Source organism: Glycine soja, chromosome 18 (assembly GCF_004193775.1).
Source record: "Glycine soja cultivar W05 chromosome 18, ASM419377v2, whole genome shotgun sequence".
NCBI lineage: Eukaryota > Viridiplantae > Streptophyta > Magnoliopsida > Fabales > Fabaceae > Glycine > Glycine soja.
Genome location: NC_041019.1, coordinates 13178217 through 13198315, shown reverse-complemented (window position 1 = coordinate 13198315; position 20099 = coordinate 13178217). Strand labels below are relative to the sequence as shown.

The 20099-nt window shown below is 35.2% G+C and overlaps 2 protein-coding genes across 3 annotated transcripts; both read right to left on the bottom strand.

Moving 5' to 3' along the window:
- Positions 1-3506: 3506 nt before the first annotated feature.
- Positions 3507-5102, bottom strand: LOC114396953 (disease resistance RPP13-like protein 4). Its single transcript, XM_028359109.1, has one exon. It carries the CDS (start codon positions 5100-5102, stop codon positions 3507-3509), a length of 1596 nt encoding a protein of 531 aa, XP_028214910.1.
- Positions 5103-18199: 13097 nt separating this feature from the next.
- LOC114395486 (glutathione S-transferase F10-like) lies at positions 18200-19899 on the bottom strand. 2 transcript variants are annotated; one of them, XM_028357280.1, is made up of 3 exons: positions 19639-19899; positions 19449-19497; positions 18200-18923 (listed from the first exon to the last, which is right to left on the bottom strand). In XM_028357280.1, exons 1-3 carry the CDS (start codon positions 19780-19782, stop codon positions 18469-18471), a joined length of 648 nt encoding a protein of 215 aa, XP_028213081.1. In that variant the 5' UTR covers positions 19783-19899; the 3' UTR covers positions 18200-18468. The 2 variants fall into 2 exon arrangements, with proteins under 2 accessions (XP_028213081.1, XP_028213082.1); XM_028357281.1 differs by having other exon boundaries at positions 19449-19555; positions 19639-19766.
- Positions 19900-20099: the final 200 nt, after the last annotated feature.

Here is a 20099-nt window from a genome sequence, read left to right as displayed (position 1 = left end):
TCACTTGGAGCAGTTAGATGTTAAAACTGCATTCTTGCATGGGGATTTAGAGGAAGACATCTATATGACCCAACCAGAAGGTTTTGAAGTGCCAGGCAAGGAGAATCTTGTATGCAAGCTTCACAAAAGTTTGTATGGCTTGAAACAAGCACCGAGGCAGTGGTACAAGAAGTTTAATAAGTTTATGAGCAACTCAGGATTCAAAAGATGTGACATGGACCATTGCTGCTATGTTAAAAATATACTAATAGTTATGTTATCCTTGTTGTGTATGTTGATGACATGTTGATTGGAGGATCTAGTATGACAGAAATTAACAGGTTGAAGCAGCAGTTGGCAGAAAACTTTGAAATGAAGGATCTTGGTCCAGCTAAACAAATCCTTGGTATGAGAATTCTTAGAAACAGATCAGAAGGAATTTTGAAGTTGTCTTAGGAGAAATATATACAGAAGTTGCTTGACAGGTTTTACCTTGGAGATTCTAAGACCAGGAATACCCCTTTGGGATCTCATTTGAAGTTTTCAAAGAAGCAATCTTTGCAGACAGATGAAGAAAAATGTTACATGTCAAGAGTACCATATGCATCAGCAGTTGGGAGTTTGATGTATGCTATGGTGTGTACCAGACCTGACATAGCACATGCAGTGGGAGTTGTCAGTAGGTTCCTATCAAATCCAGCAAAGGAGCATTGGGAAGGTGTAAAGTGGATACTCAGATATCTGAAGGGTACTTCAGAGATGTGTTTGTGCTTCAGAAAAGGCAATCTCACTTTACAGGGATTTTCAGATGCAGACTTGGGAGGAGATTTTGATACCAAGAAGAGCACCACATGCTACATTTTTACCTTGGGAGGTACTGCTGTGAGTTGGAAGTCTAAACTTCAAGATAGAGTTGCTCTCTCAACCACGAAAGCCGAGTACATAGCTATCTCAGAAGCAGCTAAGGAGATGATTTGGCTAAAGAATTTTCTCAATGAATTGGGGAAAGAACAAGATGATGCTCCAATGTTTAGTGACAGTCAAAGTGCTATAAGTCTTGCTAAGAATCCAGTCTTCCATTCTAGATGCAAGCATATTCAATTAAGATACCATTTTATCAGGGAGTTGATAAATGATGGAGACTTATCTTTATTGAAGATCTTAGGATCAGAGAATCCAACAGATATGTTGACTAAAGCTGTTACAACTGACAAACTGAGGCTTTGCATTGCCTCAGTTGGCCTTCAAGGATAATTGAAGATGAAGGCGCTACACTAGGTAAAGAGTCGATGAACTCGTTGCTTACAAGGAGCTGCTAGAGTTTGGAACTTAGACCCCAAGTGGGAGAATTGTTAGAGTTTGTGGTCTTAGTTCCTTTGTCCCACATCGCTTGGTATGTAAAACTTGTGTGGGCTTAGTCCCACATCGCTTGGTTTGTAAAAACTTGTGTCTCACTAGTGTTATATATAGAGACACCTTGTAAGTTTTTATGTGCAAGTAATAAAAAGTTCTCCTAGTGTAGCCGTGGACGTAGGCACATACATTGTGTGCTGAACCACGTTAAACTGTATGTCTTTTTCTTTCTTGCCTTTATTTCTTTCTCTTCTTTTATTGCTCTATACTAACAGAGTGGTGTGAGGTTGAGACTTTATGTAAAATTGTTGAAAAAACATTGTGTTTGATCAACAAGAGGGAAGGGTGGAGTGGAAGATGATTTGTAACTCTGAAAAGCTGATTAAAGAAGTAGTATATTTTTCTGATAAGTTTGAGGGGCAAAGTAACGAGAGAATTTGTGTGATTTTATGAAAAACAGGTGAAAGAAACAATATAGTTTTACAATAAGATTGAGGGACATTGTGGTTAGAGGTTTCAGGACCTTATGAGAAATTGATGAAAGAAACAATATAGTTTTGGACACAATGGTGCGGGATTTTGTGACTTGATGCAAAACTGAAGACAAGACTGCAATGTATATAGTTTTAATATATTAAAAATTATGGTATCAAGTTAAACTCATCGTTACATGGAATCAAATGACAAAAGTTTAATGTCATTATTTTCTTTTTCATGTAATTTAGTGTAACTTGGTATTCACTCAATAAAATTTGTTTACAAACTTAAACTCGTAAAATAAATTTAAATATGAATTTGTCTATAGTAATAAAAAATATAAATTTATAAAATTCATAGATAACAAGACAATATTGCTTCATTTTATTTTTTTAAAACTCCGGCAAAGAAAATAAAAAAGTTTTGTAGAAAATAAAAATTTATTAAAATCATGAAGGGAGACAACAATAAAGAACATTCTTTGCTTGAGAAAATGATGAAAGAAGGGTACCTTTCCTTCGGAAGAAATTATTCCAATAGACAATGACGAGCAAAGAACCCAAAAGCATGTTTCACGTCATTTTTTCTTCCCAGGAAAAACTGCCACAGTAGTCTATTTGTCTGACAAATGGAATTATTTCAGCAGACTATGACAAGCAGAGAGAACCAAATAAAAAGTTTGGCATCATTCCTTCTTCCAATTAAAAATTGCTACAGTAGTCTATCCTTTTTTACACAATGGGAATCCATTGGTGAAGTAGAGCAATAGAATTTTTCAATTGTCAAGGTTGTAATTAATATCAATTTATTAAAGTTATCGAATGCTCTAGCAGCATTTCCTTAGATTCTATACGGGTTTCAATCATGTCATTCACCAACATAACTAATGATCTTAATTGGTTGTACTACAATTAACCGTTTAGAGGATAGAAGGCTCCAAACCAAATCGTTTGTGCATTTATGAATGGCCCAACAGAATAAACAAAAGAGTTGGATTTGAATTTGAGTGAGATGATTTTTCAGAGAGGATGGTATGACAAGAAGTATCAGTATATTATGAGCAAGGGAAAGCATATGTGGGGGTCAGTATTAGTATGGTAATGAAATGATCAAGATCCCAATCACCTTTATGACTGTATGAGGGTGCTTGCCTCCTACATTGCATTAATTAGAAATGAAGCATGGAAAACTTTAAATTAAACAAGCAGGGACATTTGCTACCAGTGTGAAGAAATGTCAACAGGAACAATGTACTGGATTATTTACAAATTTGCTTGAGTATTGTAGAATGTATATCACGGATTGTTATATTTATACAGGGAACTGCTTTTTTTTTTTTAGATTTATATTCTTCTATTCATTCTACTTTCAGGTACTTGATAATGTTGCATCTATGCTAAAAATTGGAAAAGAAGTCGTTGAGTTAAGTTGCTAGAATGCAGTCCGGTTATTATCCTATGAAGGTTCAAAAGGATTTCAAAAGTGGACAATATAACATGTTATTGTAAAAAACGATTCCTAGCTTAGCAAAATAACAGGGACTGACATTCAAAATAACATGTTCACCTCTCTTTGTTCAAAATGCTCTCCATTCAAAGTCTTGATAATTTAGAACATATTTTATTTCTACGTACCACAAATCAAGAGAAAAGAAAAACAAAACAAAATCAGGGAACAGATCCAGCAACTTTGTTGCTTCAATCAAGCTTCAAATGTTTTAGGTACTTGAGACGTATGATCTGTAATGAGCAAGACACGTGAGCATATTGTTGAAGATCCATACTTTTGAGTCTTCCTCCTGTTATAGATAGCTCACACAAACTCGTACTTATCTTGTCAGGCTTCAACCATTCTGGTATATTTTGTCCAGGAAACCCTTCAAGATGCAACTTTTTCAAATTTGAAGGCAAAGTGACCTGAATAGCACTGTACCTTGTGTCAAACACACCCCATGATATTTTGAGTTTCTCAAGTTCAGACAACTTTTCCAAGCTTTCAAACTCTTTATCTTGGATCACGGCCCCACTTCCTATATGTATGCTGAGTTGCTTTAGTTTTGACAAATGTGCAAGATCTGATACATTGCAGGGAGTCTTGATAGAACTACCTATTACAAATCCCTTGAGTACTTCAAGCTTAGCCAGCTTTTCAATCCCCTTTGGCATTCTGTCCAACAAGTAACACTGAGACAAATCCAAATGTCTGAGGTTTCTCAATGATGCAATATCATTAGGTAATGTTTCTAGATTGTGGCAGGCCTTCAGATCGAGAGTTTCTAGGCTCTCGAGTTGAAAAATGGAGAGTGGCAGTTCAGATATTCTTGATATCCCGCGAAGGCTAAGATACTTCAACTCCTTTTGATCCCTTAACTCCTTCAAGAATTCTTCACTCTCCACTTCAATATGATGTTTTGGTGAACCTTGCAGCCAACGACCCAGTTGAAGCACCTCCAAATGCTTCATTTTGGCCATCCATTGGGGTCCAAAATTAAGATAACTTGCACCAACATTAAAAACACTTCTGCAATTGTTGGATTTAAAACCAAACTGATCACTTAGTTTAACCTTTTGTTTGTCAAGTGCTAAATAAGTACCTGAATCACTATGATGAGATGGGGTTATAATTTGTAAAGGCTGCTTTTCATCATTTTCTAACAACAACTTCCCTGACTTATGGATATGATGGACACAAGGATTAATTCTAAATTTATTCTCAATGGGATACTTGTCACTACGATGCGGTACAATTATTTTATTATCCATAAGCTTGTCAAACACATCCTCACCATTTTCATTTGCTGTTAAACCCACTCCAACCCACCAGAGAATTATATTACTTTTCTTCATAACAGCATTTTCAGGGAAATGTAAGAGAGACAACAAGCAACGTTTTCCAACATGATCAAGTTTGTTACAATTTACCTCAATCATTTCCAACTCCTCACGTTGTAGGCTCGAAGGGAGTTTTCTTGATGACTGAGAATCCTCTATATTAGTACTTTGGATTTCACCAGCAGGCAGCAACTTTTGAGTTGATTCTCTTATTCTCTTGCGAATGTGTCCCTCCTCTTCTGTCAACTTATTTATGTTTTTGTTGCGAAGATAGCCATCCAGGACTGTTAATGTGTCAAGGAGTTCTTCTTCATTTTTCTTCACTAAGGAAAACAGGTCCTTTATCCTAATCAACTCAGACTTCAAATCATTCAAATTCACTTGTTTGAGTTGTTTCTCTACTGTCACCAGCCGCTTCAACAATGTAGGCACTGCTTTCATGGGATTTGTTCGAATAGACATTTTTTTTTCCCACAAGATTGAGGGATAGAGTGGTGTAAGGTTTTGAAACTATAAAAAAACTGATGAAAGAGACAATATAGAATTTTGCAACAAGATTGAGGGATGGAGTTGTGGGAGATTTTATGACTTTGTGAAAAACTGATGAAAGAAACAATATATTTTGGCAATAAAATTGAGGAACAAAGTGATGTGAGCTTTTGAGACTTTATAAAAAAACTGATGAAAAAAACTATATTTTTGCAACAAGATTGAGGAGGAACAGTGTTGAGAGATTGTGACTTTATGAACAACTGATGAAAGAAACAGTTTATTTTTGTAACGAGATTGAGGGATGGAGTATTGGGAGAGTTTATGAAGAGCTGATGACTGAAACAAAATATTTTTGCAATTAGATTGAGAGACAGAGTGGTGTCAGGCTTTGAGAATTCATGAAAAACTGATGAAAGAAACAAAATATTTTGGCAACAAGCTTGAGGGACGCTGTTGAGAGATTTTCTGAATTTATAAAAAAACTGATAGATTATGGCATCTAGTTACACTAACCATTACATGGAACAAAAGGACAAAAGTTAAACGTCATTCATTTCTTCACATGGACGTTTTTTTCTCTATATATTACATATATAATTCACATGAGACAATTTTATTGAGGTGATTTAAGATTATTATGGATAGCAAAATTTTCTTCACAAATATTTCACTTTTTAGAACTCATCCATTTTAATTTTGATTTTAAAACTGAAACTGATTCGATACAAAAATTGAAATTGATCTTTAGGTAAATTTGAAAATAATTTTTTTAAAATTTGTAAGACAAAAAAGAATAAGAGAAAATAAAAAGAAAAAAAACTTTAATAGGAAAAAAATATAAAAAGAAAAAAAATAGTGCGGAATAGAAAAATGCAAAAGCTAAACATACTATTAACCTTTCACCAACAAAAAAAAACACTATTAACCAACAAAAAGAAAAAAAAAAGAAAGAAGAATAATCACAATGTTTTAAAAAATGAAAAATAAAATAAAATGTAAAACAAAAGTAATTTTCTTAAGCTATTGTAATATTTCACCATACATATACAGTGGAATTTAATTGTGTATACGAACAAACTAACATGTATTAACATTTTTTGTTGTTGTTGGTTGTGATAACAAATCTAACGTTTGGATTCAGGAACTTTTAATATTTATCAATCCTTTTCTTTCTATTGTACAATGACCTTAAAACTCATGAACAATAGCCGAGCTGCAATATGATAATAAACTGAGACATGTAATAGGTAATTAATTTAAGGTAAAATTGTAAAATTGATCCCCCACTTTATCTCCAATTACGGATTTGGTCCCTTTATAATTTAATTCACAAATTTGATCCTCCGATTTTATAAATCCCTGCAAAATTGGTCCTGGAAGCCCGATTTGGACGTCGACCGTTAACCTCAGACGTTGATGGTCACGTGTGACTGCCACATGTCAATGTCATGTGTTAATGTCATGTGTCAACGTCTGAGTGGTTCCCTGTAAAGACTTCATTTTTTGTAGGTAAAATTGTACTTTTGGTCCCCCAATTTTACTCAAATTTCAATTTTGGTCTCCTTATAATTTAATTCACACATTTGGTCCCTCATTTAGTCACTTTTATAAATCCCTTTATAAATTGTTCCTGCAAAATTGGTCTTTTGAATAGTTTAACCACCGGTACTAGAGACATGGTAGGTATTGATAAATCCCGTACTTCTTTTTCATCGCAAGTTTTTCACTCACTTGGAACCCAAAGAAAAATCACTCTTTGTCTCTCTCCCACTTCTGGGATTGTTCAACTTGGGAAAGTGGTGCATGAATCTCAACCTGCCTCTGAAATTTTCAGATCTCTTTGACAGGTTCTGTAATAACCCCCCCTTTTTTTTTTCTTTTTTTGCTCCCCCATGTGTATACGACTGCTTAAGTGGCCTATGTATGACAATAGTATTTTTATTTGAAATACAACTTCTCCAGTAATCAAATGTGATTGAATTTATAAAAGGATTTATAAAACTGAGGGACCAAATGTGTGAATTAAATTATAAGGGGACCAAAATCGAAATTAGAGTAAAATTGGGGGACCAAATTACAATTTTACCTACAAAAAATGAAGTCTTTATAGGAAACTACTCAGACGCTGACACGTGGCAGTCGTGACAATCAACGTATGAGGTTAACGGTCAACGTCTAAATTAGGCTTTCAGGACCAATTTTGCAGGGATTTATAAAACTGGAGGATCAAATTTGTGAATTAAATTATAGGAGGACCAAATTTGAAATTAAAGATAAACTGGGGGACAAAAGTGCAATTTTGCCTTAATTTAATTAAACACCCAAAAAACTAATGTGTATACATTCTAAAAAGTGAAATAACTTAGAACTCGATCTCGAGACTCCTAAATCGGAACAATCGTGAGCTAATCTATCTATGCGCTTGGTCGTTTGTAACATGGAGTTTAATGTAACTTTCTATTAACTCAGTATATGCTTATAATTAAATTTGAGATTTATTGAAACTTTGCTTATATAAAAAAATTTCAATCAGATCGAACTCATAATTCAAATTATTATACTTCTTAATTAGAATTAGAAACTTAAATTCCTAAAATAAAATTAAATATGAATTAGTCTATATAAAAAAATCTATATTTTTAAAATTCTTACATAATAAGAAGAAAATGTTAATCCAGATTTTATTTTAATGTCAAGCAAAGAAAATAAAAGATATATAATTTAAAATTATAAACTATTTTTCATTGTAGGCTAAAATATATCTGTGATCCATAATAAATATCTAAATTTTATGTTTGTTTCCTAATAATTTTTTTGTCCAGTACTTTTTCTTAATCCTTGAAAATTAATGAATTTTATGTATTTTTTAATAAAAAAATTTTATTTGTTATTAGTCCCTTTGAAAAGATCAATAACAAATAAAAAAAATTTATCTAAAAATAATACAAAATTGACTAATTTATAAAAAAACTAAAAACAATGTGAATGATAAAAAAATAAAATTATTATTTTATTAAGAACTCAATGCAAACAATTTTTTTATCAGAAAACAAACATGAAATTTAAATATTTATTAGGGATTAAAAATATATTTTACCTTTCATTTTATTTTATGTACTATGTTCATAATTTAATGGGCTTAAAATGGAAAAAAAATTGTAGAAAATAAAGAAATTGTTAAATTGTAACCACAAAAATCATGAAGGGATGCAATTATAAAGAACATTCTATGCTTGGGAAAATAATGCATGAAAGAATGGCATGTTTCCTTTAGTTTACCTTTGGCAAGAAGTTATTCTAATAGACTCTAAGAAGCAAAGAATCCCAAAACAAGTTTGACATTATTCTTTTTCCATGAAAAATTGCTACTGTGGTCCATCCTTTCTTTCACTGAGGGAAACCATTTCTTGACAGTGAAGTAGAAGAACACCAATTTTCCAATTTGCTAATATTTTAATTATTATCAATTTTTTTAATGTGACTACTCTAGCAGCATTCCCTTGCTATTTTCAGCATCACTCTCTTAGATTCGATATGCGTTTCAGGCCTTAGACCAACATAACTAAAGATCTTAATTGGTTAGCTTTGTGTGTACAACCGTTTAGGGGTTAAAAGGCTCCAAATTGCCCAACATGAGCAAAAGAGTTGGGCTGAGGATTTGATCAACCTACCATTTGGACTCTAATTTTTCAAAAGTTGGTGAAGAACTGCCTTGGTTATCAGCTTCATGTCTAAACATCAACCTGTGGGAAGCTGATCTAACTGTGTATGGACGGACCATCCTAGGACCAGTGCCACTGCAAGATATCTAACTGAATAGGATATTCTTGACTTGAGCCACCTCGAAAAGAAGGAAATTCAAACTACATTAATTAAAGGCTCATTCCAGTTTTTAAGATCTTCATCAATAAGGCTATTTACTAATGATGTAGGCTCCAACAGACATAGACTCCAAACTTAAGCTAGGTTGATTTGGCAATCTTGGATTTCCCCGTATTTTAACAGAGGAACTTGTTCTAATACACCATCTAAGGTCAAACACAATAGCTTCACTTGCTTTCACAAAGCTCCTCCAAGCATAACTAGGTCGATATCCAATTTAAAGTTTCCTTTGGGAAAATATCTGCCATTTAGTACCTTAAACAAGAGGGAACACTGATTCTTGAGTAATTTCCAACAGTCCAACTCTGCTTTTCTAACATAACTAAACTAAAGCATCTGAAGCTTCTATAGCTCGAGCCTATTTTTTCTCTTTGGTTTGCACAAACTATTCCAAGATAGACAATGTATCTTTTTCTCACTGTCTCCATCAAAAGTTATTGATCATAGCCTCCAATCACATAAGTTGCAAGGCTTAGGCCATTGCCTTGATAAATGATGATGCATATTGCTTCCATCCTTTTAACTTCCTTCAATACCCAGTCTTAAACATGAAAGGATATGACTAATTAGAGTCCACAAGCTCTAGATATTTGCACCATTGTTCAACCCACGAAACTCATCGCTTGGACCCACCACCAGGAAAACTTTCGATACAAGGGATCCCCGGGCCTAGGATCCACCGTCGTCATCTTACTCGTCTGAGTCAGTTACCAAGTCGAACCATCAGCTCTAATATCAATTGTTAGCAATAACACCTTGAATTCTAAAGGGAATGAGAGAAATCACATGCACTCACACAAACACGAGATTTAATGCGGTTCGACAAGTGTGCCTACATCCTCGAGAGCAAAATGATTTCTTTTCTTATTCATCAACAATGAGGTTACATCAAGATATATATATATATATATAAAATATACGTGTACATTATCTTAAAACCGCATATATTATCTTAACTCACATACATTATCATTATGTGTACATTATCTTAATGCGTATATTATCTTTACGCATGCATTATCTTATCTTAATCCGCGAACAATACTACGCGTTCTGCGAGGGATTTTCCCCTGCACCCCCAAACCACTTTGTAATCCAACAACAAGTGGCCCTTACACTAGTCTAACTTTGCTCTGCCCATAAAATATGAGCCATGCACAACATTTTCCACCTTGGTGAATATTCAGTCTTGTGGAAGATAAATAACAAGTTCACTTCATAATGTCCTGGGTCGGGGTTCCTGACACATCTAGCATTGAGCAACATTCAAAAAATCCAAACAGTGCTTGAACTTATCAGTTGTGACCGTTTTAGTTAACATATCAGCTGCATTATTTGAAGTATGAACCTTCTTGAGTAGAACCTGACCAGATGTCATCAATTCCCTGATCTTGTGGAACCTCATATCGGCTCCACTTTGACTATCACAATGCATCTAAACTCCACATTGCTCAATGCCGAGCTCCTTCACTAGCCCTGCTAACCACATAGCTTCCTTGCTAGTCTATGCTACTATCATGTACTCTGCTTTAGTTGTTAACATTGTCACAAGAGACTGAATTATGGACTTTCAACAAACAAACCCACCTCCAAAAGTAAAGACATACCCTGTTGTAGACTTTTTGTCATCTAAATCCACATATCCCACAACTGAAGGATCACCCGTTGAGTGCCAAACATAATACCATGATCTATTGTACCCTTTAGGTACCTCAAGATCCACTTCATTGCTTCCTAATGTCGCTTTCCTGGGTTAGACACAAACTTGCAGGTTTGGCTTACAACATGTGCCAAATCCGGTCTAGTGCAAACCATAACACACATTGAGCAACCAACCGCACTGACATAAGGAACCTTTGACATGTACTCCACCCCAACATCTGTCTTCAAACAATGATCTATAGAAAGCTCAAAGTGTTTTGCTAATGGAGTACTCATAGGCTTCGCATTACTCATGTTGAACTTGTTTAGCACCTTCTAAAAATAGCCCTATTGTGAAAGCCACAAGCATCTTGATTTCCATCCCAAGCATCTTCTTGGCAGGACAGAAGTCCTTCATGTCAAAATCTTTGTTCAACAGTGATTTCAACTCATTCACATCATGCAAATGGTTGCCAACAATCAGCATATCATCAACATACAGTAGCAAAAAAATAAAAAAGACATCATCAAGGATCCTCACGTAAACACAATAGTCATACTCACATCGTCTGTAGTCAATCCGAAGCATGTAAGAATCAAACCGCTTGTACCACTGCCTTGGAGACTGCTTCAATCCATACAAAGACCTCTTTAACTTACAAACAAGCTAACCCGATCCACCTTTACTGAACCCTTCTGGAAGCTCCATGTAAATTTGCTCCTCTAGATCATCATGAAGAAATGTTGTCTTCACATCCATTTGCTCCAAGTGCATGTCACAATTGGCTACCAAGGCTAGCACTGCCATGATAGAAGTGTGTCTTACCACTGGGAGAAAATCTCATCATAATCAACCCTTTTCAATTGTGCATACCTCTTTTCTACTAGGCAAGCCTTAAACTTTTCCCCTTCATTTTCTGATACTAGAGGTTTTCTCTTGTACACCCATTTGCATCCTATGGCTCTCTTGCCCGCAGGAAGCTGAACTAGCTCCCATGTCTGATTCTTCTACAAAGACTCAATCTCCTCCACCATAGCACCCATTCATCTGTCTTTCTCCAGGCTGTTCATAGCCTCTTGAAAAGTAGAAGGATCTCCAACACTAGTGAGAAGTGAAAAAATAACTAACTTAGCAAATTCTTCAAACCCAAATCGGACAACGACCTTAATGGTGCGACAATATCTATTTTTGACAAGATTGTACTCTTGATGTTGTTCACTTAGACTCACTGATCCAAGCTCATGTGAGGGTGGGGCCGCAGGTCTTGGATTACATGGTTCTACCCTCTCAAGAATCACTGACAATCGCTCAAAGTCCACCTGAACCTCCATGGAGCTGGGAGAAGCTCCATTAGACACTAGCATAGTTGTCTCAACTATCTCTATTAACATGGATAGCTCATTAAACATTGCATCCTTGTTGATTACCATTTTCTTGGAAATTGGATCCCAAAACCTTAACCCCTTCACACCTTTGGAATAACATACGAAAACACACTTTTTATAATTTGGATCAAGTTTAGATCTTTCATCACTAGATTTATGCACAAAAGCAGGACACCCAAATATTCTCAAATTATTAAAATCAACAGGGTTACCAGTCTAAACTTCCTCTACAACTTTCCCATCTAGTGATGCTCGTGGTGATCGATTAAGTAGATAGCATGCCATATTCACTACTTTTGCCCAAAACCCTTTAGAAAGGCCAGCTTGCAACCTCAGAGACTAGGCCTTTTTAGTAAGAGACCTATTCATCCTCTCTGTAACACCATTATGTTATGGTGTTTTTCGTACTAAGAAATGTCTTTGAATGCCATGTTCCTCATAGAATTTTTGAAACCGTGAGTCTGTCTATTCCATGCCATTATCATACCTCAAGTACCTGATCTTTCAGTGCGTCTGATTCTCCACCTTAGCCTTCCACAGCTTGAACTTCTCAAAGACTTTAAATTTCTATTCATGAAGTACACCCAGACCTAGTGAGAAAAATCATCAATGAAGGTCACAAAATAGTGAGAACCAACCAAGGACGAATCTCTAGTAGTATCCCACACATCAGTATGCACATAATCCAAAATTCCCTTGGTGGTATGTGTAACATCCCATTTTTTCGTAAAATAAATTAAAAAGGATTTTATTTAAAAATAAATAGAAATTTTAGAAAAATAATGAGATTTTTGTAATTAAATAAATAAGGAGAAATAATTTTATTAATTAAAATAATGATTTTAAGGTAAATAAAATAAATATATGTTCTTAGAAAATAAAAAAATGTTTTATTTATTCATTTGATAGAAAGTAAAATATAATTCCTTTTTATAAAATAATAAAGTAAAGAAAAATAGAGTAAATCATAGACTGAGAGTACTCTAGTTATAAATAAAGACATATTATGTCAGTTTTTACATTTACAGTACGTCTCTACACTCTCCTCTCAAATTCGTTTTCCCTCTCCCTTCTCCTAAAACCTTCTCTTTTCCCACATACATTCAAATCTATCCCAGTAAAATAACGATCCCAGGCTCGTTAACCATTGGATCTTCGTGATATTTGAATACCAGGTTCAAAACTTATTTTCACACAAGGCCACCATTGGGATTTGCAAAATTATGGTGAGAGAAATGTCCCTCACATGTAGCTCTCTTTTTCTCGCATACACCTAAATCTGTCTCGGTAAAACTATGATCCTAGACTCGTTAACCATTGGATCATCATGAAATTTGAACACCAGGTTCGGAACTCATTTTTGCACAACCCCATCATTGGGATTTGGGTGAGAGAAATATTGCTCGCACAAAGACGGTGAAATGGAGGCTCTAATCCCTTCTCATTCTCTTTAACGCTTGGAAACCTTAGCATTGCAACAAGAGGAAAAGCTTGAGGAATCTTAGGAAACCGCTAGAGATGTTACTATCACTGTCGAACAACTCGTGTGAGCTCGCTTAGAGGTAATGGATGAGTTTATCTCAATTGGGGTTAAAATGAACATGTGTAGGTATCATTAGAGGATTGAGATTTATTTTGGTATGTTTATTGAATTATAATTCTTCTTTTACGATTTTAATTAGGATATTGTTATGTTTGAAGGATCAATTGATGTCTTGATGCAAATTGGTTGATAAAATTGAGTGTTCTTGGTGTTTCGTATTTTTGACCTATGATTTTGATTCCTTTGATTTTAATATGATTATGTGAAATTGAAGGGTTTTACTCCCCATGTTGTGAGAAACATTTTTATATAATTTTTTTGTGTTGGACAAGATTTACTAGATTAGCGTGATAAATTGTTATATCGGGATCATGATATTGTGATTCAAATTGTGTTTGAGTGATAAATTGAATATGTGATGAATAGTGAGATACATATGTATTGAGATATTGTATGTATTGAGTTATGAGCTATAAATTGTGTAATCACACAATTATAAGACCCTTTAAGGGCGACGAGTTTTTACGCGATGAGTATTGTGATGGGATCCACTGTGGGAACCCAAAGAGTTGAATCACTTTGAGGCGCGACGAGTTAAAATGATTTTGAAAACAATTGAGTAGTTGTGTGTATTGTATAGTTCATAGGTAAAGTTTGTGTTTGTGTCATGTATATATTAATATTGTGTGATGTGTATATGATTCATGAGGTGTGATAACATGTTGTTTTGGAATTTTAACATTGTGATTGAGATTTAGTGTATGTGATAAATTGAGTATGTGTTGAATTGTAAGATGCATGTGTATTGAGATGTTATGTGCATTGAGTTGTGAGCTCTGAACCATACAATCAGATGACTGTAAGACCCTTTAAGGGCGACGAGTTAATGCGCAACGAGTATTGTGATGGGAGCCACTATGGGAACCCAACGAGTTTAATCACTTTAAGGCGCGACGAGATAAAATTATTTTGAGAACAATTAAGGAGTTGTGTGTTTTGAATATTTCTTAGATAAAGTCTGCATGCTAAAATGTTTTCTGGGTTTGACATGAATCAAGAGGGAGAGACCTTAACGGACTCTTCGGAGTCTAGGCCTTGGGGTAAATACACTCGATTTGAGTGCTCCTTTAAGCATGTGCCAATCCCGCATGGTTAGAGCATTCTCGCAAAACAGTGCGACCGTTACTGGTCTCCCTATGATTTTACCTAGTGAGAGTGACCTGACTCACCAGTGTGTAGTCTGTCTTGTTATGTACTCTTAGGCGTTCGACGAGGTTTTTCACTGACATGATACCACATTGCACATATGATTGAGTCGTAGTATATTGTTGCATAACGCTTGTGTATTGATCGATATTGATTGGTTGAGTGATATTGTGTTTTGACCCTTGAGTACTTGAATGATGTGAAAATGTGACACATGTAGTGTTGAGATGTGATGTTACGTGATAAGTGGTGGAATGACATGAACTGTGTTAAAGTAAGTTGTATTTCATTTATATGATATGTATATCTATGTTGTCCCATTTCTCTCTATTAGTTAGGAATGTGATAACTCACTTCATGTGTTCTATTTGTGTTTGGATCTTGTGATGATCTTGAACTTTGTGTTCATGGGAGAAAATAGTTAGGTGGATGGCTATGAAGAACCTCACGCTAGAGGACGCTGGAACACAATGCTCTGATAGGATGTGACATTGGGACATGAGGTTCTGTATTAATTGCATGAAGTTTTGGACATGTATTTTTTATCATTTTGTTTCATATGTTGAGCCTTTAGTTCATTCTTTAGAGTTTTGGATGGCCTTGTTGTGAGCCAAAGATGTTTTTAATAGGTTTTATTTGGTAACACTGAAGTGAATGAGACCCTTTTACCTACGTGAATTTGTTTAAGTGATTTTAATAAAATTGATTTATTAAATTTTTGATTTTTATATGTTTTTCTTAAGTATATGTATGTCGGGGTAGATGATGTCACAATGTGTTTCGTAGCTTGAAACTGCACTCTTGCTCTATTTCCCAAGCACGTAATACTCACACAAGTTTAACTTGCAACTTCGAACTCCTTTCAAGAGTCCTCTCTTATAAAGCTTTGTCATCTCACGCTCACTGAGATGACCCAAATGCAGATGCCACAATCTAGTAGCATCATCATCAGACTCAACAGATGCAACCCGACCTACAATTGTGCTCCCCAATAGCCTGTAAATATTTCCTACAGTCTGTTATGCTTTCGTCATAGTCAACGCCCCCCTTGCACACTCTGAAGGTATCCCTATCTCCATCTGAAACCATTGGCTTGCAAGGTACCAAGTGAGATCAAATTCATAGCAATCTACATCTGTCCCATTGGCTTCGCATAATGTTCTTACTCCATCATCATCCATAGAAATATGCATTTGTCCCATTCCAACAACATATGCTTTGTTGTTACCCACATAGACACTATCAAAATTACATGACATGTATATGGTGAACCACTCCCTGTTAGGAGTCATATGGTAAAAACATCCAGAATCCATGCATCTGTCAACTGACTGCATGAACCAGAGGGAACATCTCCCTCGCTATAATAGACATCTCCTAATTGTAGTAGTCTGAATCATTGGTCTTTGCCACATTTTTTGAGTGGGATGCCCCTTCACCAGATTTCTTTAAGTCTCGGCATTCCCTCTTGAAATGCCCCTTCTGGTTGCATTTGTAGCACTCTATTGTTTTCTTGCGTTCTCTAGACTTGGACTTCTTCCTCTACCTACCACCAAAACCCTTTCCTTGTATTCTTCCACATTCTTGTTTCCCCTTCACATACAGACCATCATCTTGTGAACTCCTCACTGCATTTTGTCTCCGTTGAGAATGAGACATGAGTGCATCTTGTATTGACTCCAGACTCATTGAGTTTTTCTTATACGTTAAGGTTGTCACCAAATGTTTGTAAGAAGAATGCAAAGAACACAGCAAAATACATGCCTTATCCTCATCCTCAATCTTTACGTCCAACCTTGCTAGATCGTTGATAATCTGATTGAAGGCACTCACGTGCTATTGGAGATCTGAACCTTTCTACATCTTTAGCCCATATAGTTCCTGCTTAAGACACGGTTTGTTCATCAACGATTTTAACATGTATTGACTCTCTAATTTCTTCCATACCTCCCCCAACGACGTCAACTCCATCACGTGATAAAGAACCTCGTCTACCCAACATAAGTGTATGGTTGTCACAACCCTCTCTTGCAACCCCTCCCAATCCAAAACCTCCATCTTCTCAAGCTTCAAGTTGCATAGCGCCTTCGAAAGACCTTGTTGTGCCAACAAATCCTTAACTCGCCTCTGCTATAATCCTTCGAATTTGAACCCGGAGTTAAGTGTTATCTGATACCCGTTGTTGGGGAACCGAAGCGGGATAAACATCAAAGAGATTTACACCAATGGGCCATGAGCAATCATATAAGTAAACTTGACACCACACCTTAACCCAAAACCTTAAGGCTCAGGTTTATGAGTTTTTTCTTCACTTATATGGTGTTCAACCTTCTCATTCCTACACAATGTGAGACTTCACCTCACACTTGTACTCCAACATACCGACATATGCATTCTTATACCAATAACTTGCACTTTAGTTAAGTGTGCCCTCCTAACTAAAATAATTACAAACTTAAAATAGGCACAACTCTGTAATAATAAATTCAGCATAAATATTATTTAAAACATCATAACAAGCACAACGAACAACAAATTGAAATTACGTTTCTCAAACCTGAATGTGCCGGTGAGTCATTAGCAATAGAAGGTTTGATCATAGCAACGGTGAGAAGGGTGAAGGGATAAGGGAGAGGAGAGAGATCGTGGGTTCGAATCCCCCAATTGACATTTATAACAAAACTAACAAACTAACATTTGCCAATAAAAAGACTAATTTTTTTTCTTCTAAATATTAAACATTTCCACACTATAGATTGTTGAAACATACAAAAAATGAGGATAACTCGTTCAAGGTCATATCCAATTTCAAGAATTTGATGAGCAACTTCAATGTGTCACACAAGTCAACAGCTCAAACTTTCCCAATAAAGCATTTTGATATAACAAACAATTTTAGCTAGAAAAAATTGTTTTTGAGTAACAAAAAAAAGAAGATAGTAAATCAAATTGTCTTGTTCAATCATCCAATGCAATGTGATGCAAATTCGATACAAATCTGTTTATCATGTCACTTACACTTTCTTCACAATCTCATAAATTAGTGAAAGTTAAGAGTGACTTTCAAAATCTAAGAAAATCTAGGAAAAAGAAAGAAAAATCTTGAATTCATTTTCCTAATTTTAGTCTTCAATGGTTGTTTAGGTATGATGAGAAGAAGTTAAAGAAGTATATGAAAAAAAAATGATGATAACCTAATAAAGATAATTTGGTGAGACTTTTTTTTTTTACTTTTATCAAAAACTTTTAAGAATCATAAGGATAAAATGATATTTTACTTGCTAATATCTATTTGTCAAGATAATTTTAAGTAAAACATACATCTATACTTCATAGTTCTGTATCATTTCCTCTACTCATAATCATTATTTGCAGATGGTAATTATTGTATTTATGTCAAGATCCAAACTTAGAAGATTTAAATACTGATCTTTATTATTACTTGGCTCTAAGATTGCAAGAAATGGACCTAACAACTAATTATAATTCTCCATACTCTTAATTCTGTGTTTTTGACCATCCAATGTTATTATTCAGGAACAGGAATAGATCCAAAAACAAACCACAGGTCCACATCTTGCAGACAGCCTCCATTTTATTTTCAAGCAGGTAGTGGACAACACTGAAGGCACATCCCTCAAACCATCTTGGAATGTTGGGGTACAACTAATTAAGCATCTAGACAGGGTATTTATATAGCTGAAGAACCTTATGCCAAGATGGTCTATTACTAATATCATCCCACCAAGCACTCACATGCTTCCTCTCTCTAACCAAATTCCCTCTCCCAGTTTGGTTCACCAAATAATGACCAGCTGGTAGGTGGCTAAGATCAGCAAGGCAGAAGAAATCACCAGCCAAGTACTTGCTCTTTGACAGCCTCTCCTCATAAACATCCAGCACCTTCTCAATCTTTTTATCACTCTCTTCTATCACTTTTGGGTCTGAAGGAGCACCCATTAATGGGGCAAACAGAACATTAATAACCAAGTCGAAGAGTGGTGGGTGAAAGTTATGAGCCTCCACTTCAAGCCATTGTTCCACTAGACCCCTTTCCTCTATTGTCTTTCCCAACAAGTCTGTGCCTTGGTCTTTATACTTCTCTGCATAGTATCTTATTATTGCACGAGATTCTGCAAAATTGGTTTAAAATATATTGGTATGAATACAGATTATTCAATACTCGCAAATAGCAAAGAAAATAAATTTTGAGGAAGGCATTCAGGCTTTCGGACAGAATTTAAAATTTCACACAACAAAAACCAAGTCTTACTAAACCATTAAAGTTCTCTGTAGTTACATGCATGATGCATCAAACCATAACTTCTAAAATCCATATATAAAATATTTCAATCATATGCAAATTCCAACAAATCAATTACATGGAGTAATTGAACTATAACCACCTATGTGTCCTTTTAAAACAAAGGAATCACAATTAGGAAAGAAAACAGTGCAGGGGAATAATGAACTCTCTAAGACTCAAATAACATTCTTGATCAACAGTTTGAACTTTGAACTACCCATATTAATAAGGGCACAAGGTAAAGAACATCAAGGGGAAAGGTCAAAAGTTCAAAACCAGCAACCCTTAACTACATTCCACATGAAATAAAAAAGAAAAGTGCAGAAGATAAGAAAGGGGTTAAGTGGTTTACCAGAGAGAGTATAATCTCCATCTTGAATAACAGGAAGCAATCCAAATGGCTGCAGATTTATTAGACACAAGTATAATTGAACATGGAAAAAAACAGTTACCAAAATCCTCAAACCAAGTGAAGCAAACAGTGTGATAGAGCAAAACATTAAAGTGGGTCAAAAAATTAAATAGTAAAAGAAAAATTGAACCTGCAGCTTAAGGAACTCAGGTTCCTTAGCCTCTCCCTTGAAGAGATCAACATGCACTGTTTCAAACTCAATCTCCTTCTCAATCAGACACACCAGCACTCTCTTGGGGCATGCATAGGTTGGACCGTACACCTTCACCACCATATTTTGTGTCTATATTCTGTTTATCTATAATTTGGTTGTGTATGTCAGTTAGTTGTGCTTTTATGATGTTCACTCATGAGTGTAGTCCCAGAAATGGTCATTGTCTTATCAGATCCATTTCAATTGTTTAGAAAATTATTGAGGATAAACAAATAGTTTTTGATTATGTTAGTTCCACTTTGACTGTGACCAGAATTTTTTAATATAACTTTGGATAAAAATATATAGTATTTGATTATGTTAGACACACTTTCTGTTTCCATTGTCGGTACTCAATATATTTTATTACTATATAGCTTTTTTTAAAAAAATAAGCA